The 23,687-nt window shown below is 43.1% G+C and overlaps 1 protein-coding gene across 1 annotated transcript in view; it reads left to right on the top strand.

Annotated features, from left to right (window-relative positions):
• Positions 1-402: 402 nt before the first annotated feature.
• FBXW8 (F-box and WD repeat domain containing 8) overlaps positions 403-23,687 on the top strand; it is a 52,394-nt gene continuing 29,109 nt past the window's right edge. Inside the window, exons 1-4 of the mRNA XM_067307024.1 lie at positions 403-696; positions 3,398-3,502; positions 10,193-10,357; positions 10,998-11,086. Of these exons, the coding sequence (XP_067163125.1) occupies positions 403-696; positions 3,398-3,502; positions 10,193-10,357; positions 10,998-11,086 (653 nt within the window). The remainder of the gene's footprint in view (positions 697-3,397; positions 3,503-10,192; positions 10,358-10,997; positions 11,087-23,687) is intronic.

Below are 23,687 nucleotides of genomic sequence, written 5' to 3'. Positions count from 1 at the left end.
CTAGCGACAGGGAAGGGAGAGGGACGGCGCGGCCGGGGAGCGGGAACGGAGCCGCAAGCGGAGCCCTGGCGCCCGGGTTGGCCGCTCCTGCCCGAGACATGGCGGGAGAGGGGCTGCGATAAGAGAGCCGGCGGCGGACGGGGGCGGCCGGGAGCGCAGGCCGCCGCCGGGGCACCGGGCTGCCGAGGCCTCGAGGCTGCGGCCTGTCCCGGCCCCGGGCTCCAGGCCCCGGCCCGGCCAGGCGGCAGCAGGCGGCAGCAGGCCCGGCCCCGCGGCGGAACCTCGGCGCGGCGGAACGGGCGGGCGCGGGGAGGCGGTTTCCTGCCCGGGCCGGAAAGGCGGCGGAGCGGCGCGGCGCGGAGCGGAGCGGCCGGGCCCAGGCGGCCGGCGCCGGGCCCCGCCATGGCGGCCGGCTCGGCGGAGCTGGAGCTGGAGCTGTTCCGCCGCCGCTGGCGGGAGGAGCTGGCCGGGGCCGGGGCCGGCGCCGGGGCCGGGGCCGGGGCGGGCGGCAAGCGGCGGCGCTGCGAGCCCGCGGGCGGCGGCTGCCCGGCTCTGGCGCGCGGGTCTCCGGGCGGCGGCGGCGGCTCCCCGGCCCCGGGCGCCCGCCCCGGCCGCGGCCCGCAGCCCGCCCGCCCCGCCGCGGAGCCCGCGGGCGACGGCGCCGACGACCTGCTGGGGCAGCTCATCCGCGACCTGGTAGGGCCCGGGCGGCGGCGGCGGCGGGGCCTCGGGCCTTGAGCTTAGACTAGAGGTGTCCGTGTGTCCGTCCGTGTGTCCGTCCGTCAGCTTACAGGCAGGGCAGCGGAGGGGCGCTCCCGAACAAAACTGGAGAGAGCGGCGGCGTGGCCGCCCCCCTCCCCTGGGATGGGGCCGGGATCGTATCTCCCGAGCTTTAGCTTCCCGTAAGCTTTGCTTTCCTTTCTTCTTTTTTTTCCCTTTAAACCTCGCTTTCTAAATCCATTCTTTATTGCAGGTTTTTAACCCTCCGAAACCTACCTGTCTTGCTGTCTCGCTTGTCTTTCTGTTAAAAACGCAATTTTTTTGGCCAATTCAGCCTGCTCGGCACAGGTGCAGTAATTGAGAATATTGTGACTTGCTGCGCTGCAGGAGTGAAAAAAAACCACCCAAGTGTTAACTCGACAAACGCGTTAATTTGGAAATAGTCTTAAATACCGTTCTGAACAACTTAAAAGTTATTTTGGCAGCTCCTCTAAACGCGATAGAGGTTTTATTTACAGCGTAGAGAAACTAGGGGGGGAACCCGCTTTCTTGCTTTTCGCGAGCCTCACGGTGCCTAATTACTCTTTGCTTAAAAAAAAAATTAAAAGGAGCAGATTAAATTTCTGTCTGCAAGGCACAAATTAATCCATTTACAGATTCAGTGCTCCATTAGCGTGCAGGAGCCCAAATCTGTCTCGGAGGGGATGGTGGTGGTTGAGTTTTGGATTCGTTCCAGTAGACTTTTAGGCAGGCTGAGGCTGACTTACCGTTACTGTTTCGTATGCGATAGCGAGCACCGGACCAGACAAGCTGCGTGAATTTTGGGGGCTAGGAAAACCTGAAAGTATCTCTAACACGACGTTTGCGTTGGAGCAGAATTAGTACGAACCGTTGCTCGTGCTGTCTCACGGGTTTGTGTTTCTTTGCCTGGTGATCTAGGGATCTCTCATGTGTAACCAAAGTGTTAAAATTTGACTTTAAATACTGTTACTGCTTAGTTTAAAAAATTAAATGTATGCAGTTATTTATTTTTAATGGGAGAAATGTCGCTTTTGATTATTCTGTCTGTAGGCAGTCTGTCCTTCCGAGGATACCTGCAGGTACGTGCAGACTGACCGGGTTTTGAGCGAGTCGGCTCCGATTTGGAAGCAATATATTCGCAGTAGCGCCGTGGCCGAGCTCACAAGCCGAGAGCTAACAGCCTCGCCGAACGGCTCATCTCGTGTGTTTGGGCAGAGCGTTGCTCTGAGATCGTTGTGCAGCCCCTCGATCAGAGCTGGTTCGCGTCGGGCCGGCTCAGGCTCCGTGTGCACGCGCCCAGGGGGATGCGCTCTGAAAATGCCTTTCTTTTTTTTTCTTGGTGTCCCCTTTGGAAATAGATTCAGTTTAAGACATGCAAAAGTGAACGATGTTCTTGTAAATCCACAGCAGGGAGCGGAGCCGGGGGCATCGGGCAGGAAGGGGAGGAAACGGGGGCATTTGCGCAGGGCAACGATAGTCGGGAAGGGCCAGGAGCGGGGCGCTTTGCCCCTCAGGTCTTAGTTTAAGTAACTTCAGAACGAGTGCAAGGTTTCCGTTCCTGGTCTGGTGCTGTCTTGCTAAAAAGAGCTAATGGGAGCATTGCTCTTTTTTGTGCTGTGTGAACGCTTTTCTCTAATGTGGAATACCTTTTGCATTAAAAGTTTGCACACAACCATATCATACGATAGCTTCCCTGCGTAGCTATGCTTTAAATGAGCCCAGCATCGCCTATTTGTACCACTTCGTTAGCACTGCAGAGGTGCTAGGTGTAGGCTTAAGTGAGCAGCTGGCAAGGAGCGGTTGCGGAAGAGACGAAGCAAAGGTAGCGGGGCTAGAGAAGCGGCGAGAGGCGCAAGGTGATGGTGATTTGGCTGGAACCTGCCCGACTTTCTGCCAGCAAACAGTGGAGATGCGGTTTGGTAAAATTGCTATGTTATTGATGAAAGAAATAGAAAACAAACTGTAACCTCATCTCCATTCAGTTTTATATCGAAATGTTAGTACATTTTCCATCCTCCCTGTTTAAAATCTCCTAAGTTAAATTTATAATGCTTATATGCCTGTAAAGTGCTTCCTTGTTTAGTCTTTTTGACACCGAAACCTTAGGGAATTATTTTACTAGAACTTGCATCTCGTCTTTCTGGGCCCAGTACCCGTGGGAATCACACGTGCATTAAAGGATAAAAGGGCTCTCCTGCTTCAGAAAGAAGGCATAAGTAATACTTGAAATGTTTGCATGTGTTAGCTGTCTTCCCAACAGGTAGTTATTTCATTTGGACTTTTGCGTCTGCTTTTAGACAGGAAATCTCTGTACATTAATAAATGCTTTGTAGTGGCTGCCGTCGGCAGATCCCTGTTACAGCTAAATGCAATTGAAGCGTTGTTTGGGTGAATTAAGACTTGAGTTTTTTCGTGTTTTCAAGCTTTTTGTCCCAGAATAGAGTAGCTTGGGCATCTTCACGCCAGCTTGATTTGTCTGATATCCCGCTGTAACAAGGTTACGCGATGGAGAAGGAGAGTTCCTTCTGCCTTTCCTTAGGGCACTGTGATGGCACTGAGGTTACAGTGTCTCATCTTAATGTTATTGTAACTTTTTCTATCCTGTTGTGTATTAGAGAAGCCTAACAAGCTCTTTTTTTTTTCTTTTTTTCCCCAGAATGAAATAAATGAGGTTCCATTTTTTGATATCCAGCTGCCCTATGAACTGGCGTTGAAGATATTTCAGTACCTGGGTAAGGCCGAACTGGGAAGATGTGCTCAGGTAGGTTTGCTCCTCTGATCCCACATAAAATTAGCAGAAATGTTCAAGCCACAGTCAGGCACTGATGCAGGGAAGATGTGTGGTAGCCAAAGTGGCTCGGCTGATTGTGCTTTTACTTATTGGAAATAACTTCCAAAGCTGAATGGAAAATTATAGTAAACGAGCTGGATTTATGGCTTGCAGTTGAGTACAGTTAACCAAAACATTTGTTGCTTGGACATAGCTGAAACCTTAGAAGAAATGCTTGCACAGATTTTTTTGATTTGAGGGAGCATGTTCAGAAGCAAGTGAGAGCCTTGCTGCAGTATTCAGAATTTCACAGCGCTAAGATGATGGCAACAAAGCTTTTTTTTTTTTTTTTCTTCCTTCCTTCTTTTTCAGTGTGTGACTTGAACCATAGAAAGGTGACAGGTGATAAAGAGAAAAGTGAAGTAGTAACTTCTTTATCCTTAAAAACTTCAAGCAGGGCTAAATTACTAAATGACTACTGTTAGACTTTTTTTTTTTTCCCTCCCCCCTCCTGCTTTATATTTCCTTGGTGATGGTTTAAAGTAATGCTTTCACTGGCCCATTCTCGGGTGTGGTCTATCATTTATATGTATTTTTAAACTGCCTCTTAAAGTACACACGCACACTGGCCTGACTTCAGCCCACGCTGTTGAGCCTCTCGCCTCCTTTCTTCGCACGCTGAATGATGAACCGCCTTTCTTAACGGGTCTCCAAAGCAAACTTAACTGGCAAGTGCCAATCACCCTGTGAAACAGGGCAGGATATTGTGGATATTCATTGCTAGCCTCTCCCATGGCCACGGTTTAGTGTTTCAGGCCTGGTCTTCGTTGAACACTTAGGTACTAAATGCATCTTGCAGCTTCGTGGAAAATTCACCCAAAACCTTGCGTTCCAAGATCCCCTTGGTTGTTAAATAAAGAAATGTTAACATGTAAACATTAAAAAGTGATAGAGTATAGCTTTGTCGTGGATGGTAAACTAGATGCAAGCAATACCCAAATGGTGTGTGTATTGATATTAAATTGGGCTTTGAACGTTCAGTATGCATAGGTCGTAGTGTTAAGTAGGTATTTATTATTACTTGTAGGTATTTATTATTATTTATTGTTACTTAAAATCTTTGACTTGCTAATGCTTTTTAGGAACAAGGACTGTTAGAAAAATATTTCTTCTTGCAGGACTTCTGTTGCGGGGGAAAAAAAACTAGAACTATTTTCATGAGCTGCCTAGAGGACTGTGAAGCTCTTAATCTGCTGGAGCTTCTATCATTTGCTGATACACAGATGCATTCAGGAAAGGCTGCATCCCTTGAAATGGAACAGGGTTGCATTTTTGGAGGGGATTGCTTAAAGATTATTTTCTTTTTATTTTTTTAATTCTCAGACATGATGAGTTTACCTCGTGGCACAGTAAAAAGACTGGCTGCTGAAAGGCTACTCCTTTTCACTGAACTTGGGCTACCCTTGATTTCTCTGTCTCGCTCTTTGTTTTTAACTTGAACTTGTTCTCATAAGATCTTTTTAATACTTAGAAAATTTTCCACATTTCTCATTCGCCTTCTAAGACTGAGTCAGTTGGTCCCGTGCGGCAGCTGACAGGTAGCCGAGCAAATGCCCAGCGTTTTACAAGGCTCTCCGAACGAGACGAATATCCAAGGCTTTTAGTGCAGAGCTGGCTTCTTTTTAAGTGTTCAAATAAAAAGCAAAGCCATAAAAATAAATACCATTTTCATTTTTCTCGTGGTGATTTTGTTTTTGGAGGGGGGGGAAGCCCTCTTCTGTTAGATGGAAAGCCCCGCTGCTTTACAGTGTTATCGTAGAAAGGTTTTTTTATTAAGGTGCCTTGGGATTTTAGTGGAATTGGGCTTGTTAGTGGAATTGGCATCGTGAACTATGTGAGTGCCTTTGGAGAAAACCTGTTTGCTTAGTTCTTCATGCCAAATTGGTAAGCGGCTAACAGTAAAGTAGCCCGACTGCCGCGTCTCTTTGAGATTTAATCACACCACAGCCTGCTCTGGAGAACTTGAATTTCACCCTGATATTTCCCCCTCCCTCTCTTCCCCGCAGCTTTTCTTTGATTTTTTTTTTTTTTTGGAATTAGGATTACAAAACACAAAGTATCCGTATGGCACTTGCAATACTAAAGCCATGTGCAGCATGTAAATTAACGGTATCATCAGTTCCCGAGCTCTGGTGGCTTCGCAGTAGTCGCGCGATATTTAGTAGTATCCAGCAGACTGGTACCTGCTGATATCCCATATTGGTGATTGGAAGGGAAAAAGGTGTCCGGGAGTTAATGTGTCGGCAGAAGGGTCCAGAAGAACGGCAGACCTAGCCGTTTCTCATGCTGGTCCCTATGGACAGCTGCGAGTGCCGTTGGAATTGCAGTCTGACCACTGAAAGAAAGATCTAGGATGCGAATCTGAGAACAGGCTCTCCCTCCCCATAGTCACGGCATGCGGAAAAAGGAAAAATGGTCACTTGGGAAGCTACGAGTGTGACAAATGGGAACGAATCGGAAGTTCTTGTGTTATTTGGCACTGATGCTGCAGACATCTGCTGTTAGCTTCGCTCCCGGCCTTAGGATGTGGCCTCTAAACTGTCAGCTTTGTGGCAAGGTGATGGGTCTCTGGTCTGTGAAGTTCTGCACATACTTACAGTTGTGTTATTGCTTTCTGGTAAATGCTGAGGATTGCATAAATCACGCTGCGTGATGTGCAATACATCTGGGCAGTATGCGCTGAAATTCTAGCAGCGGTAAGGCTACGTTTTATTTCTGAATAGAGCCGTGGGAAACTGGCTTTGAAGCGTTAGCATTTTCGTCTGTGAGATGGTTTAGAAACATTAACCAACACAGCAGTTGCAAATATGTCTAAGACCAGGGAGACAGAGTTTCTGGGAATTTAGGAATGAATGGTCTTGCACAGCTCAGGGATTTCAGACGCTTGCATTTATGGCTTTTGGAATTGTCAAACTGTTAGGTTTTTGGTGCTTAGAAATAATAATAATAAAAAAAAATCTTGGGCATTTTTGAACATACTGTTGTGTTGTGGTTGTGTATTGGTAAAAATAATCATTCATGTTGCTCATAATTTGGAGAAAAAGCCGGGCAAAGGGTGGATAGGGCTTTCCTGAACTCAGGGGCTCAGGATGAGACTTAAAATAACATTAAGGCTGCAAATGGAAAAAATGACCAGCTTCCACCTGGTAAACGCACATCTGAATGGCTTTGGATTATATAATATTTGGAGCTAAATATTGCACTGAATTGAAAGTCCAGATATTTCAAAGTGAGGACTCTGGATTCAGTGACTGAACCTGGGTAATATCTTCGCGTGATAGGGAAGAAAGTAAACCTAAAGACAGTTATCAGATGGGAAGGGATGAATAAACCTTCATTAGGATTTGGACTGGTTGATTAAGATAGGATTAGAAGAATTTGGGATTTGATGGAAGAGGTGGGGTTTTTAAAGTTTCTTTTTAGTTTTTTTTTTTTTTGCAAAAAAAAAATCCCCTGAATACAAAACCAAATAGCAAAACCTAGGTCAGCGAAAGCCTTTGAAGCGTTTCAGAGAATTATTGCGGGCTCACCTGCAGGTAGGGAATAGCACCGTTCCTGCGCAGAGCTCGGGGGGAACCGAAGTTTCTTTGCCGAGAACAGTGAGGAAATGTAGTAAAAAGACAATAGCAGCCCTTAAGACGAAATTGAACTGGAGCCTCTGCAGCTATAAACAACGCTGTAAGACGTTGTCATTGATCGTTGCTGGAGATTGTACGCAGCGTAGTTTTGGAAATAATTATGTCCGTGGCTTGATAAGAGCTTTGCTGCTTCGGCTGCTCTTCAACCAGCTGAATGTATGGGTGCGTGTAAATAAAGCCGTCATACCCTGGCTTTCAGGGCCTCACCTGAAACTCTAGCTCAAGCAGATCTAATAAAGCTGACTTTGAGCCAGTGGCCGCTTTTAATGCGGCAGCTCACAGTGGTGTTGTAAAGTGAAATGCCTGAGACACTTTTATTAGAGATTTCTCGCAGCTGAGGCTCGCTCAGTGGGGCTTTTACTGGGGCTCGGCGTGCCAGTTTTGGTGCATTAAGGACAGGCTGCGTTAGGGACCCTGTGGAAATTCGTGCTTGTAAACCAGCAGGATTCGATGTAATTTGATTTAAAAAAAATCGTAATGGGAGAGGATCTCTATCCCCCTCGAATGTTTGTTCCTGAAAGTTGAAAAGGCAGTTGAGGTTTTATGTAGTCCCCCCCCCTTTTTTCACCATCGTTACACAATGCTTTTAAGAACTTGAAACCAAAAGGGTCTCTAGAAATGCTGTCTGTTTTGGCAAACCCCAAGGGTGCGTGTGTGCGTGTGTATTTCTTGCTTTTTTAAGCAGGACAAAAGTTGGCGTCGTTGGGTTTTGTTTGCTTGGGCTTGTGCGTTAGCTTGCCTCCTCGACGTCAGCAGAAATTTCTCTTGGACTTCCTCGGGACGTCCCTGTGGTAGCAGGACCATTAAACACCAAAGCCCCTATTTTTTTTTATTGCCCTATGTAACATTGTACAAGCTGTAGCTAGAGAAGACTGTGTGTCTCTGTCCTTTGTAAGAAACATCCTTATTATTGCCCAACCCAGGTTGTTCGCTTTGTCCGATGATGGAAGGTGACTGTATGTCTGATAGCTTGAACTGAGGTCTCTTGGCGACTAATTAGAATATTAGCCGTGCTGGACTTGGATGTTTCTGTTTAAGGGAGCAGCTCTTGGAGCTGGTATCTTGTGGATATTGAACCCTGAAATTATCTGCGGGTTACTCAGCCCGTACCTCCCACCCCCTGGTTTTCCCCCTTGTAGTGTAATGTGTTCTTGGAGTGTTGTCTGAGTAGTGTGCGTGTTAAACTTGTCTTCTGGAGGAAACCGGTCATGGGATGCATCTTAAGATGCAATTCTTTCCAATTCCTAGTGGGGTTTTGCTTTGGAAAGCAATAATATTACATGTGTGTCTTTTTAGAAGATGACCAACGTGGGCAACATGATGTAAATAGAATTGCTAGGTGCTTCATAAAGTGTTCAGGGGGAGATGCTACTTCTGTGCAATCGTTAGACACTTCATAAACTTTCCAAGGGCAGATCCTACTTCTGTGCTTTTCACCGCGGTGTGTACTGTCCTCCTGTTGGGCTTCTAAGGGGACTCTGCAGTAGCGAGAAGAAGCTTTGGGGCTACACTTTTGCCCTTGCCACATGTGTAAGACGTTTCTGCACTTAGCTGAGGACACGGGGCCATGTTAATGCCACTGAGCTGCTTCCTGGACCTCTGCTGCTGTGTCCATGCAAGGCTGTGGGTGTCCTCGCTTGCTTAGTGCTGGCCGGGCAGCCTCAGTCTGCAGGTCCATTTTGCAGAGCAGGTTAGACGTGCTCTTCCAAGTCATCGGACAGAAAACGTTAGAGATCACGTTACAGACTCCTGAGATTGCTTGACTTGTATCTAATGGGGTTTTCTAACCTCTCTCCAAGCCTCGCTGCGTGCTTTGTTTCTCCGGCGGTTTGTATGTCTGTCGTGCAGGGGCTTTCTGCAAAGCTGTGCCAGCTAACGCTGGCAGCCTTAAAAGGATCCTGCACTTTGTATTTAAAAGCTATGTTTTGGGGAGGTCTGAAGCAAGGTGTGCATGGTAATTATAAAATGCAGAAGAGAATAATCCTATAAAAGAACAAATAATAGTTTATTTTTCACCGCACTGCGCTGTGTGACACCTATGTGTAAAGGTAGAGCCAAGGGCAAATAATCAGGAAAAACGATTTTGAGAAAGTTTGCAGCAATATGAGACTTAGCTCCTTGGTGTAATCTTGTGACTGAAACAGATATTTGATGCTTAGTTTTAAGTTGCTAAAAATGATGTCAGTCTGCAAAGCTTTTTAGTCTTTCGGGGACAGGGTACAACTGATTACTGCTTTCACCAGTAGTAATTTTCATTGGTTACATCTGTGTTTTTTTAATTAAGAATTACAGAGAACAAATGCTCCTTAAGTAGGCTCTTGCCTCTTGAATCTTTAATTCTAAGCCCATAATTGATTATGATGAACCAGTTCGCTCTGAAATGAACGGCAACTTGAGGCTATTCAAAAAACTTAATGTTTCATTCCTATTTATGCACGCTGTAATACAATAGATTATAAATCACTAATGTCACACACCTAATCAGGCATTGTCAGCAGGACTTTAGAGATATGGTGATGTGATCTGGGAGGGTTTTTTAGCCACAAAAATGAAAATAAATCCACATCCATATTTTTACTGTAAACGAACAATGCTGTTTTAACTTTTTTCTTGCTGCTTTTCCCTTCAAAATTTTATCATACAGTCGTATTTCAGGTTAGGAATGTGGCCGCTAAACACTGGTATCCATGTTACATGGAATTTTATCGGGGCAGAAACGGAGTGTTTTGACTCATTTTTGCTCAAAGCAGTGGAACAAACCCTGAACATTTTGTTAATGGGGGGATTTCATACTGCCAGTAGTATAAAAGGCAAACAAATGTATTTGTTTGGATAAGAATTTAGCCTCAGTACAGGCCTGTTTTCTTTTATATATGTATACTATATGTTATTTATATCATTTAATATAATATCTAATTTTTATTTATCATCTTATGCAATAGCTCTCTCTATATATATTTATAAAAATAAATTTGTTTTCTAGGTCAGCAGGACATGGAAAGTACTTGCAGAAGATGAAGTGCTGTGGTACCGGTTGTGCCAGCAGGAAGGATACCTATTAGATACCAGCATCTCGGATCGTTCCTGCTGGAAGCTCGCCCTTAAGGACTGCCGTGCCAAAGAACGCACTTTGAGAACCAACTGGAAGGTAAAAGGGAGAGATTTCATTAACGGGATCCAGATGCCGTAGAAAAATGGGAACCTGGTTCAAGCAAGTGGTAGTGAAAAGCTGGTCTTTGGTGTTGCAGCTCCTTTCTGCCAGTTAAAAGGGGAAAGCTGCTGAGGGATTTACGAGACTCTGCCCCTGCTGTAATACTTCTTTTTTTTTTGTCTTTCTTTTTTCCCCCCCCTCCAATGACTGATTACTTTGGGGATGGGTCTTTTTGTTTGCCATGCTACTCTGCTCCAAGTTTGGTGAAAGAGCAGTGTTTTTGCTTCAGCCATCCCTTAGTAATAACAACCATCCTTTAAGGTGAAGGCTCCTTCTCAGGTGGTTAAATATCCTGGCTAACAGAAAATTATCTTTTTTGTTGTTGTTTTGATGGTTAAGTTTCTCTACTTTACCTTAAGGTAATGAATGATTATGCAGTATGATAGTTTCTTTCTCCTTTATTTTTTGTCTGTGAAAATTCCAGGAGGAAAGCGTAGACTAGATGGCTCTTCTCTCCAAGCTGCACTATGACTTATCAGTAGCAATAGTAAAGCTCACAGTTTTCTACGCGGAAGCAAGTGAACTTGGTAGATAAATGTGTTGCAATACCAACGCTGTATCTCATCTTTCTGTGCAGAACCGCATTGGTGCTGTGAGCCAGCTGCAGTACGAGCTGGGAAAGATTCTTTGTGACGTCCATTCCTGTGATGGAGTTGTTATTGCTGGGTGAGTGTGAAGTTACCTAATGCTCATTTAATCTTCTCCACTTGAACTCTGACGTGCTGCTTCTTGACAAATCCAGAAGATGCACCAGACTGATGCAACAAGAGTGAATTTTACTGACTGCAGTTTTTTTTCTGGGTGAGGTAACGTTTTCCCTAGTTAAGGCCATCTACAAGTCTTCTCAGCAACGCACATTTTTATTATGCTGTTCAAAAACTGTATTTTGTAAGTATAGTCCCTGTAAAAACTATAGTACTTTCTGATGAAACATATCCATTGTTTTGTTGTGAAGGCACCCAGAATGTACTTAATATTTTACAGACCTATTAGAGAATAGTCTTTTATTAATTTTTTTTTCATAAAAATCTTTTGATCACAAAGATGTATTTGTGTCCTGTGGCAAGATAGTTTTAGAAGGACTGTTATTTTTCTCCACTATTCTTTAAAAGATAAGTCTGGAGAAAAAAAAAAAAAAAACAACTCCAAATTTAAACTCCTCTTTTCCTAATATTCAACTTTGTCAGAACCCTGATTTAATGTTAACTATTTGCTTATCTTACACAGTTAAAATACTATTTTAAGAACCTTCCAAGCTCTTGGAAGAGGTTTGACTATCTCGATAGATGCAAGACCTTATCGTATTCTGCTTGAATTTTACAGGCTCAGTAATTATTAGCCCTTCAGAAGAAGTCACGCTAGCAAATAGAAATGATATCATCATGGGGCAATCAGAGGACATTGTCCTCTAACATACCAGAGTTCCATATTTTATGGTAGCACTTCACGTTAATGGTATGCTTATGCATTGTGGCATTAGAGAAGACTGCCTATAAAATACTGTAAAATTCACTTACTGGTTATTGGAAAGGTGGCATGCATTGAGTGTAGATGACTCCCATGCAGAATGAAATGCTTTTGAATGCTGTTGGCCACTGAGAGCTGAAATTGAAACTAGAAGACAGCAGGAGTGAAAGGGGAATTTTAAGCTTTATTATTATTACTATTATTTTACTAGGTACTTTTCCACTTGTTTCACTTACACATATGGAGGTCTCCCTTTCTATTCTTTGCCATCTTGTTCTGTCCTGTTGACTGTTGCTTCTCCTCCTGTGCTTTCAATGCAAAGCTTTTGTTAACTGTAGGGGATGGGGTTATAGCCGTGAAAATGCTGCTGCTGCCGAACGGTGACCTCTCGAGAGGCAGTGCCACACCGTGGTTAACCTGTACAGTGGGCGCGTGGGAAGACGCTTGAAGAGTTACGCTGATTCTTGCCAGATGTTTGGACTTGCTCGGGCCTCAGAGGCTGACGTAGGACAGGGCAGCTCCCCAACTGCTGTGGTCTGCAGCTGGGAACCAGCTCTGCGTTTAGCAGCCTGACTTCTTCTGTGTCCTTCAGCTTGGGCAGTGTGTTTCTGGCCTTGGCTGAGGTTCTACGCTACTGTATCTGTTCCACTGTCTCTAATGAAACCTCCTGTACTTTTTTGGGTGCCAGAAACCCCAGTTGTCTCCTCATTGCTGCCAAAATCTCTGGCTTTTCTTTTTCTTCATTTTCTCCGCTGTGTGTGTGTGCAAACATGCAGTATAGAGAAGCTAGACAGAGTGCATTTAATTTTTAAGGAATTAACAAACCAAGGTGATTAAGCCCTGATATCAAAGTCAAATAGTCCATATTTTTAGCGTGGTGTATTAAGGAAGCCACGTTTATGCAGTTTCAGACTGTCGTCTTTTCATATTGGTCCCCCAGTTCCTCCAGTAGCTTTTGCTTCTTTTGGTCAGCTTCCCTCAATTTGGCATGCTGAAGAAAGTGGGTGCTCTTAAAGACCTTAAGTTCCTGTAAGGTTCACTCAAAGTCTTCAAGGACTTGAAGTCTTTAAGAGCACCAGCTCTATCCGTTAGGCACATATCCTTTAGAAAACAGATGTTATGGGTTCCACTCATTTCATTTTTTTTCTGTGGGATTGTATCTTTCTTCAGGTGCAATTGAAGTGTTGCACGAATCTGAGGCTCTTGCAACAAAATATTCTAATATAGAGAAATATATAGGGCTTGGGCAGACCTCAGCTTTGAGTGTCTTCAGTTATTAGACCTGGTCATCTTTCAGTTACCTTTCAGTATTCTCCTTTCTCTGGAAAAATGAATCTTACTATTGAAGTATCCTTTTATGAAGCTGTGAACATACATTTGAAAAAAGAGCGTGGGGAAGTCAGACTTTAGAATATTAGAACACAGAAACTGTAGTACTTTTTTGCTCTTTACTTCTTGCCCCTCACTCTGCTTTGGTAGCTTGAGTTCTCTGAAAGCATCTCTTAAATTGCTGCTACCAGAAACCATTCTGCGAGTCTTGCCAAAAAGAAAATGGATTCGTTGTCTTCCAATGGCAATCGAAGTCTGCAGGAGAGTAGCACCTCCCCTCCCCCAGCATCTTAAATACTGTTCTACTCATTTAAGAACATATAACTTTCAGAAAACACGATTACTTGAACTATTTTAAAAAGCTGAAAGCGCGTGCTACCTCAGGTGTCTTCAGCTTCCAGTATAGGACATTGTTTTCCCAGCTACTTCCCTTTTATGATCATCTGCTTTTCACAACCAGAGACAGCACAGTTTTAAAGACTGCATTTTCCTATTCATCCCCTGTTGAATAATAAAAGATTTTAATTTTGGTAGGTCTTTGGCATGCTATACAGATCTTCTAACGTTTGGTGGTGGTACGGTTAATTGCAGTATTTTTGTATAAATGTTTTTATTATATTTATAGTAGTAAAAAATCAAACAAGACAGGCTTAAAATTGTGACGGAAACTTCCAAGGGCATTCATAGTTTGTGCAGGGAAATACTTTCTGTTCATTATGTGCAGCTGCTAAGTATTTAGGATAGGTATATTAAAAAAATAATATATATATATATATATATAGAGAGAGAGAGAGAGATAGGGATAGATTTTTTTTCTTTTCCTAATCCAAACATAACCCTCCCCTTTCTCCCCCAGCTTATAGTATTGTACTTAATGGCATTGTGCCTTCAAATTTGTCATAAAAGTGTAATGAATCTAGTGATCAATACCTAGTTGCTGCGTTCTTTCAGTCCTGAAGAAGTAATTTAATAGCTGAGGTTAACAGAAGTCAATTTTCTTCTCAGTATAAATATCAATTATCTGTTGCAGTTAATGATTATGTCTCCAGTCTTGCAAACACTTAGTACGTGCTTAGCTTTACATGTGAATAATCATAGATTTCAGTGAGACGAGACTTTGAAAGACTGAGATGTCGGTGGTGATCCTTAAACTAATTTTGTATATTGTATTTCCTGGGGTTTTCTAAGCAGTGACTTGTGGCATCATTTACCCTTTTCTTCTATAGTCATGTCTCTGCACCGGAGAAATAAAGGGCTGCTCGGCCGTTAGCAGGTTTTTGCTGCCTGACTTTGGGGAGCAGCTGCAGCGCTCTGGCTCAGCTCTGTCGGGCCAGGCAGGCATCGCGTTCTGCCTCCATAGCTGGAAACTGTGGCAGGGGATAGCAGCTGCTCCCTGGCTTCGGGAGGCTCCACTTGGGATCTTGGGAGAGCAGAGAATGGTTAGAAAAATGGAAAAAAAAGAGGGGGAGAAAAAGGCTCCTCCAGCGGAAATGCAGGGGCTGCCACCTACTTGGGATCTTGAACCTGTGCTCTGGTAGATCTGATCCTGCGGGCTTCATCATAGTGCCTCAAACGTTGCTGGAAAGTGGAATAATATATCTTTTTTTTTTTTTTTTAGTTGCTGTAGAGGTTTTCTTAATCTTTCTCGAAAGGAATTTATACAGGTTGTGGATGGACGGGATGATTTACAACATCCTGTGACTATGAATTGTAATACATAGAAAAGGCGTAGCCTGAACTTCATTAATTTTCAGTAAGGAGGTAAGAATGAGCCATACAGGATTAGCTCGTCTTTAAAGAAATGCCCCTATTTTCTCGCGCTCTCCTATGTTTTCTCCATCTTGCTGCCAAAGCTCAACCAGGAGATGGCAGAATATCAAAGATTGATTAAGTGCAACTTGAGCTGTGAGTTGAAGGTGGCTGCTAGCAGCTCCTCTTTCTAAGAGCCTTGCGTTCGCTGTCTGACATCAGATAATTCAATCTGGCCTGCATACGGAGCGTCTTGTGTTTATCATTAAAATTTTATCCCAGTGGTTACGATGCTTGTTTTCTGGGTCAGACCTTGAATCCCTTTTCATTTGAGATGGTGGTGTTTGTGGTTACCTCACTCCCAATCAATGTTGTATTCACCAGCCTTTCTACAGTTACATGTCTCGAAGGATCGCCTTTAAAGAAATGATGTCCCCCCTCTTTCGATATTCAGCTCAAGTGTAGTTTATTTTTTAAGTCAGAGTTTATTAAGAAATTATGTTTCTGCTTACTTGGGTCTTACAAATTAGCATTGATTAGGTTCACTGTGCTTAAATGTATTTGGTTTCAATATAGAATACCTGGATTTTTTTCACCTTTTGTTAATAAAATCTTAAATCCATCTTGGCTCTTTAAGCACGAGTACATTCGGACAGTAAAATCAGTACTGATATTTTTCTTTTCCCCTTGGTAGTGTTGATGGACACACTGATGGACATCTGCAGTCAGAGGTCGGGTCCTCCTCGAGATACAGATCTCAGAGCATGAATCTGCTAGTTGTTTGATCTGTGCTGTCATTGCTTTGCGCCTGGATTTACTGCGGCTGTTTATAGCTCTGAAAGCTTTCCAGATTAAAATAACAGAAGAGATCCATAGTAAGGCAACTATTCCGAAGGCTAAGAAGCATTTCAGGTACTTGACACTTGTTCTTTCTTCAGTTTTCTTTGACTGAAGAAGAAGTGGTAGACTGTTAGTTAAGGGCTTGTATAAATGGAGACTTAAAGACATGCCTTCATCCTGCTGCAGAGACCCATCTGGCAGAGGCTGCAAGGAGTCCTGCCCTCCTTACAGGCCAGGCTTGCAGTCAGCCCTTGATTCTTCTCTTTACATTTTATCTTCAGATCCTTCCCCCAGTAAGTACCGTCTCCTTTTCTAGCTATTTTATCCTTTTGAGTTAGTGGCTCTGGGTGCCAGCAGGGTAACACTGCTTCCCCGTTCAGCCAGGAACGCACCTGACACAGAGGGTATTTCTTCTTTATTCGGGCGGTGATGCTTGGCAAAGGCAGAAGAAGTGCTTTTTAAAATATCCGGTGTATTTAGGGGAATCGTCCGTTTTCGAGGTCCATTTTATGACACATTTCGATTTTGTCATATTGAGAAACTGAATGCGCCATAATAACTTTCATACAGTGGCCTTCGTTTTGAAGGAGTCTTCTGGGTGTTACACTTTAAACGTTGCCGTATCTTGGAAGAATTTGGGCCTTTCCAGTTAAGTCATTTTGAGGAACATACAGACCCATGAAAGTAGCTGCCGCTATATGGCGGATTTCTTTGTTCTCTAAGATAACCTCCCGCACCGCTTTCCTCTTGCTCAAAGGTGACCTGCAAATGACTTTTTAAAAAATGCCTTTTAGCTTTATAACTATGTGTGAAACTAGCCCGAAAGGCTTGAAAACACTTTTCTGCACTTCTAAAAACTTAATGTCAACTCTCATCTAATTTGTTTTTTTTTGCTCTGGGGCTTATGGAGTATTCTCAAGGCATTTATTATTAGCTCTTGCATCTTAATTCAGCGTGCAGACCTGAGGAAACCAAAATATTAATTAGTCATGAAAATGAATATAAGTTAACAAACTGAATTTTTAAACAGCCTGACTAAACCCCTTCCTTAATTAATTGCTTAAATTTCACTTGTATAATGTTACAGCTTTGATAGGTTTCTCCCTCCGCTCCTGGTGCCTGAGAGCCTGAATGTAAAACGAAGCGGTAAGAAAGGCTGGAGCAATACATGCCTTTTCCCTTCAACCTTCTCCAAGCCTTTTGTGTTCTCTTCGCTCATTCATGTCATTGTTAAGAAGCAAAAAGTGTCAGACCTCATTTCTTCACGTGGGTCATCTTCAGCAGGGTTGCAAATGGGGTGACATCATGAGTTCAGAAGGGTGGGAAGACAAAATGCTGGAGTTAGGTGAGGTTAAGTGACAAACACGTTGGCTCCTCTGTCACCTTGCGAAAAAACAAGGTGAAATCAATAGTAGTAGCTTGAAACTGACTCTCTCTAAAGCTCCCTCTCCAGTTCTGCCCCAGCGTTAAGCTATCGGTTTACCTGTGGCTTTTATCAGATGCCAAAGGATCGCGTTGCTGCGGTGAGATGCACTGTATGGGTAGTGATGCCTGCTATTCCGAAGTCACAGCAGTTGCTTTCGAGTTTGTAAAGCCTGATTTTCTGCTGAGGCCAGACTACCACCTCCTTGTCGCTGGTGAACTTCTTGGGTGTTTCATTTTTAAAGTTTTCACACCTTGCAACCTCTGGGTTGTTGCCATCAGCGCCTTAAAGATCAACTGAGGCTTTTCCTCTCTGCTGCTTGCAGCGTGTTGCAGTTTGCATTCCTTCCAATATCTAAACATGCCAGTTTACATATTCTTCAAAAGGTGTTTTCCCTCGTGTTTCTGAAACTGGAGCTGTTGTTTTATTCGATGCAGTGTACCTCATCCCTTTGTGAAACAGTAAGGCTGATATAGCAGCAATACTTCCCAAATTGCATCATAATTCCTCATGAATTCTCTCGAAAGGAAACGTTTTTCACCTCCCTGGTAGCAGCCTTAGGCAGAACCCACAGTAATATGTTTCCTTGGTTGAGGCAGCCGGTTTAATTAATAAACCTGAGCTGATGCAAGCCACTAGAGCCTCGATCTAAATGAGGGGGGATTGTTGGCTTTAAAAAAGAAATTACTGGAGACAGTTTGACTTTCTTTAACTTCTACTTTGTAAGCGTTCATTAAAAGGTTTTGCTTACCATTTAACATTTTGCTTGTTTCTATTCCTTTGAAATTACATTTGCATGCACTTAAAATTAAGAAAAGTGAGGCATATAGATATACTAAGGATGGTGAAATGTTAATTTAGTTACAAATAGCAATGATAAGCCACAGAAGAGCTGCATGCTATCCCCAGGAGCTTAACCCACCTTCTAGACCTGTAATTTCCAAGACAACCTCCTAAGAATGAGGTTGTAAGCTCTCTGCAGCTAGATTTCTGTAAGGGTGGCCACAGATGAAACTTGGGTCATAAACTAGAAAGTTAAGTTGCCAGCAGAAGAGTTTGGGAACTGATTGTGGGGGTGTTCAGAATACATTTCCTGCACATTAAGTGTTAAACCGTTTCCAGATCATCTTGGTACAAGTTGGTCTTTTTCTCATGACCATTCTCCATACAGCAAGCAACCCAAAATAATTTGTGGTTGGAATCACGGACATCACTTTCCTCCTTCGAGTTCTACTACTATTATGATAGTTTCAAATGCTGGTTTTGCTTAATCTCCATCTGTTTTTTCTAGTATTGTTTGATGTGTAGCTTTCCGCCACTCCACTTAATAGCAGATAGTTTTCCCCTTTTATATCCCGTTCATATCTTATTTTTTATCATCGTGTTCTATTTATATTCCATTCTGCCATACGAAGTAGGGCTTGTTATTCCATCATTTGCATTCTTCAACTGCTACTGGACTGTTTTTATTGACTCTTTCCATTTAGAAATCCCTTAGCTGAGCTATCTATCTTTTAAGTATGTAGTGGCAAAATCAGTGTCCCTAAATAACTGGAAATTAGGACAGGGGAAGGCTTGGGAATTTTTGACTTTCATCCAGCCCTACTCTGCGAGCTGTGCAAGATTGTGGTAAATGAATCTAAGCTGTCTGTCATTGCCCCTCGGGCCAGGAAGAGTTATGGGTCTTAATTTTGAATATAAAGAAAATTAAGGAACCCATTCAATATTTTTGGTATAGTGTGTTTTGCAATTCAGGTATCTTCTAACTCAAAGTGTTTTTGAGGAAGAGGCTTTTGAAATGAATTATCACTTTCTTACCTGAGGTTTACAGAGCAGAAGAAGCTTTTGAGAGCAATTTGATCAAGCTAACAGAGGCATTTGCAGATGTGGGTTTGCATTCTTAAACCTACTGAAGCAGTCACTTCCTAGATACATTAACTAACTACGTGAAGGACTGGTTAGTTGCACTGGTGAAAGAAGGAGGAAAGATTTGAGATGCTTGTTGCAGCAAGACAATGCAAAATACTCATTATTTTACTTGCTTCTCAACAGGCATCCGTTTAAACTGACCTATAGCTGGAGACTGTTACTTGAGCAAAATTCCTACTGACTTCAATAAAATACATGACATTGTAAGGATTTCATAATAAGATCTTTTGAGTATTAACAGATGGTCACTGACTGCCTGAAACAAAGTTGTTGGATTTTTGTTTTGTTTTGTTTTGTTGATCACCGCAGGTATCTGGAAACTGAACAGATTTTGCCTTCTGGAAATCAAACCTGACTGCGAAACAAAGGTTTTTTTTTTCTCCTTCCTCTTTATTTTCCTGCTATGAATTCTTCAGAGAAAATATGAAAGTGGAAACTGGTTTGTGAGGTGCCTCATCAGAAATCTTTGGTGTTCAGACCAACTTAGTTTGGTAAGACTCTCCCTGGAAGGGTGTCCTTGACTTAGCCTAAACGACCTTGCACCAACATCCAGTTTCACCAGAAACCCAATGACGGTCTAGTCAACCCACTTGTTTGAAGGACTATTCTGCGCTGCCAGCACTACGAAAGGCATGAAGGAGAGCAGTTTGTTGCTGCCATGGACTGAATGAGTAAAGTCTCTACTGTTTAGAAAATGCTCCCGTTAACAGTTTTTCTTTTGTGTATTTGTCAGTTTATATATTAGTTGCAGTTGTACTTTGCACAAACACTAATTAGACAGCCATCAACGCGCAGGGCCAAAGGCTTACTAACAATGCGACTGTGATAGCAGTGTCTTAATTGGTTGAGCGTAATTGTCATTAGGCAACGATAAAGACATCTGGGGCTCTGGAGAGAGATCAGCCTCCCCTTCCTCCTCTTTCCCAAATTTGTTCTGGCTATTGCTCTCCAACACGGTTGAGCTTTTTCAGATGAGATTCTGTGTTTTGACCAGTTTCCTGATGTTTTTCTCCTTATGAAATTGTCCTCCTCTTCAGCGCCACTTCATTAGAGCGGTGCCCAGCCCTGGTGGCTGCTTCCTCCCACATGCGCTCCGCTCTTCACCACCTGCTGCCCAGCCACCGTGGGACCTCAGCAGCTTTTAACCCCCAGCTCCTTCTCCTTCAGTCTTCTGCTTTCATTCACGTGAAAGGGCACAAGGAAACGGTTCGTCTCATTATGACATTACTGCCAGTAAAAAGAAGTCGAAATGCTTTCGATTAGTGAGCGGGTATTTTTATTCCTGGTATGTTTGTAGCTGCCGTATGAACTTAATTTTTTTTTCAGCTCCTCTATAGCATATGCATTCAAACTATCGTTGCTCCGTTACAGCAGGGTTTTTATGGCTGTCTGTAAAGCTCAAGTGGAATTTGCAGAGCAGTTTTTACGGATGTTTACCTATGCGTCCAGAATTACAGAACTGACTTGTCAGGAAGTAGTAGTATAGTTAGAAAAATATAGCCCGTGTCTCTTTTGTCACTACTTCCCACTTATATACACTGAGGTGTTCAGAAGAACTTTTTTTTCCCCCCTCTTTTTCCTTCCAGTTTTTGTAATAGGTTTAAGAAAGGGGAAGTGCTTTTGTGGTCGGCAGGATTTTAATAGTTGAAGGCTCTTGTTATCACCAAGATACTCACAGGATGGGTTCAAGCTGCAGGAAAATCTTGAGAATTCTTGTTTGAAGCAAACATGTGACTTGGAGCTAAATTTCTGCAATGCACTCTGGGCAGATGCTGGTGTTTATGGAAGCATGTGTGCGTAAATACATATTTAATACATAACATAGAAACCAACTTTTCAGTATCTGTGAAATAGGCATCTAGATGCCTCTCTTTCAAGAAAAATAAGTTTCTTGTGGGTAAACCAGGCTGTATCTACACATTATTGAAAATAATGGAAGTTAATTCTATCTTTCATTATGGTAAGTATAAACGACTTCTGCTTGACTGTCCAGAGCAAAGTGAAATGCGAGTCCACCAGAGAAGCCGAGTTCCTTGGGTGAAGGGTCTCTGGTGGATGCTACAAGAGAAGGAGGGCTGTATCTGGTGCATGGTGAGAGGAGGGTGCAGACCCGGGGCTGAAAGCTGGACACTTTGTGGATAAAGTATTTTGGAAGGCATCAGGGAGAGGATATCTGGGGAGGGAGAAACTTGGGATTGTAAGTTTTCTGTTCCCCCTTGTGCTCAGGAAGGCAAGATTTTATACATCCTTCCTAATAAAGTAAATCAGGTAGGGACTCTTTTTTTTCTCTCTAAACCTGATAGCCAAGCATTTCTGGCTTTATATTAGAAGGTGTTGGAGTACGTACCTGCCACTGAAATCATCATCTCAGTACCTCCAGTAAGAGGGGGGGAAAAAAAAATAGCCGCAGCTGAATGCTGTTGGTATAATAGACAACAGAATCTATTTATTGTCTTATTAAAAAGAAGTTATTTCACTCCAGCAGAAAGGTGTGTGAACTTTAGGTAGTCATCTCAATAGAAAAATCAGTAACTGAAATAGTTTAGAGGGCTGTGCCTGCTCTCTGATGGAAGACTTAAATCTAGGGCTCCTTCATTCAGTAGCTGGTAAACCAAACTTAAGTTTTCATGGGGGAAATGTAACAGTTGCAGTGGCAGAGAATGAGTAGAAATACTGAAATTATCCAGGAATAGGATCTGTACAGTGCAGCGTACTTTTCTCTTGAGCCATATATTGATATGGCATGTTTGCCAATTATCTGAAATAAAGCAGCCTTTTTATTTTTTTACTGCAAGGCCATACTTTAATAGTTTAAAAGCCTTTTGTTGTGGTCACAAATTGAAAGTGTGTTGCTTTTTACAACAGCATTAAAAGCATTAAATTTTTAGTTCCGAATTGGCTTCATCTGTGTTTGAAATTCTTCCAATTCAGTTCTGGTACGGGCCCAGTGTACGCTGGAAATGGGAGGCGATGGCCAACAGAGTAGATTGTCAGCTGAGAAGGTTTATATCTCCCCTTTCCCCGTTCGGATTCCCGGCTTAAACCCAGACCTCCACTCACTCATGTTTCCCGCGTGGTCTTGTAGAATCTCTGAGTCCGTTGGCTTTGTTTCGTGGGGTCCTTGCTGGGGGTAGCAGAACAGCACAGCTTCATCGTATTTGGAGGAGAGCTTTAGCAGCATGTACCTCTCAGCCATGGGTGAGGAAGAGGATGAGCAGGAGGAGGCTGCAGGGTGGTGCTGCAATGCAGAGCCTCCCAAGCATAGGCAGCTCCTGCATTTCACGGGTCCCAGCACAAACGCATGAGAATTTTGGTTAAATTTATTTCAAACTGGTAGCCAGAAATGTGTTGTGGCTCTGGTTCAGTTTGAGTTTAACAGTATGGATGGTTTGGGTTCTTCCTCAAGAAAGAGAGAATGGTTCAAACTGAATTTTTAGTCAGTTAAATTAAAGGAATAAAATAAAGGAATTTAAGCACATTGTGGTACTGCAGTGCTGGATCTTTAATTCAGAGACAGCAGTCAACATTAGTTTTTATGCATGTTAGCATGTCTTGAGTCCTGCAGCAGTTGTGTTACATGCTATGGAGAGAAGCTGGCAGCAGTGCTTATAGAATTAGCAAATCTTGTGTCTCTTCTTTATTCCCTTCACTTTCTCTCTTCTAAACCCTTTCTTTTTATGTCCCTAGGTTGGACTGTGTGCCAATGAGCATGTCCATGCGCTAGGAAGAGACACTGTTCTTCCTTGCTTGTTTGGGGAGGAAAATGAGTATTCTGTCACTTAGCTCTGTCACCTCTAACAGCCTTTGGGGTCTCCCTTGAAGTTCACTTTTCAGGGTTGTATATCGTCATGAAAATTTTGACTTCCTCCTTGAGAATCATCTCCTAGCCTTTGCATTTAGGGAGGAGAAGCCTGAAAATGCAAGTCTTACTGACCCTGCCATCAAAAGGGAAATGAAAAGTGGTTCAGATTTAAATGTTTCCAGAATCTGAAGTGTCTCTTTTGTTGAATGAGACTACAACAGATCTTTGTGATTACCTGGCTTGAATGAAATTTTGATTGCTTTTATCTCAGGAGTTTAAAATTGATCTGAAATGAGAATTTTTCAGTTTTGTAAACTGAAGATATTTGCTATGGACTAATCTGGACAGCTTGTTCTCTTCAAAATGAAAGGTTTTGCTGTGGTTTGGGGAAGATTCTTGATCTATTCTTTTTTAAGTAGCATTGCTGCGAACTGGAAATGAAGGCAAGGTTCATAGGGGGATTTGAGCCTTATTTGTGAAAGGAGGAAAACGGAGAAGTGCTGTCGGACCTGTTTCTCTGTTTCTTTTACTTTACAGCAGAAGGCACTGAACAGGAAGGTTGGGTGGCAAGGACTCGGTTCTCCTCTCTTTCTGATTCAGTGCAGGGAATCGGTGTGCATCTCTTTCCGCTTGACAGATTTCACCACCTCCTCAGGCACTTTAATTAGTTGTGTAAAGTAGAGCATTTTCACCCTGAGATGTGGAAAATAATCTGCTCCAGAACACCT

Source organism: Apteryx mantelli, chromosome 17, assembly GCF_036417845.1.
Source record: "Apteryx mantelli isolate bAptMan1 chromosome 17, bAptMan1.hap1, whole genome shotgun sequence".
Classification (NCBI taxonomy): domain Eukaryota; kingdom Metazoa; phylum Chordata; class Aves; order Apterygiformes; family Apterygidae; genus Apteryx; species Apteryx mantelli.
Note: the sequence above shows the minus strand (reverse complement) of the source record. Positions and strands in the feature narration are given on the sequence as shown.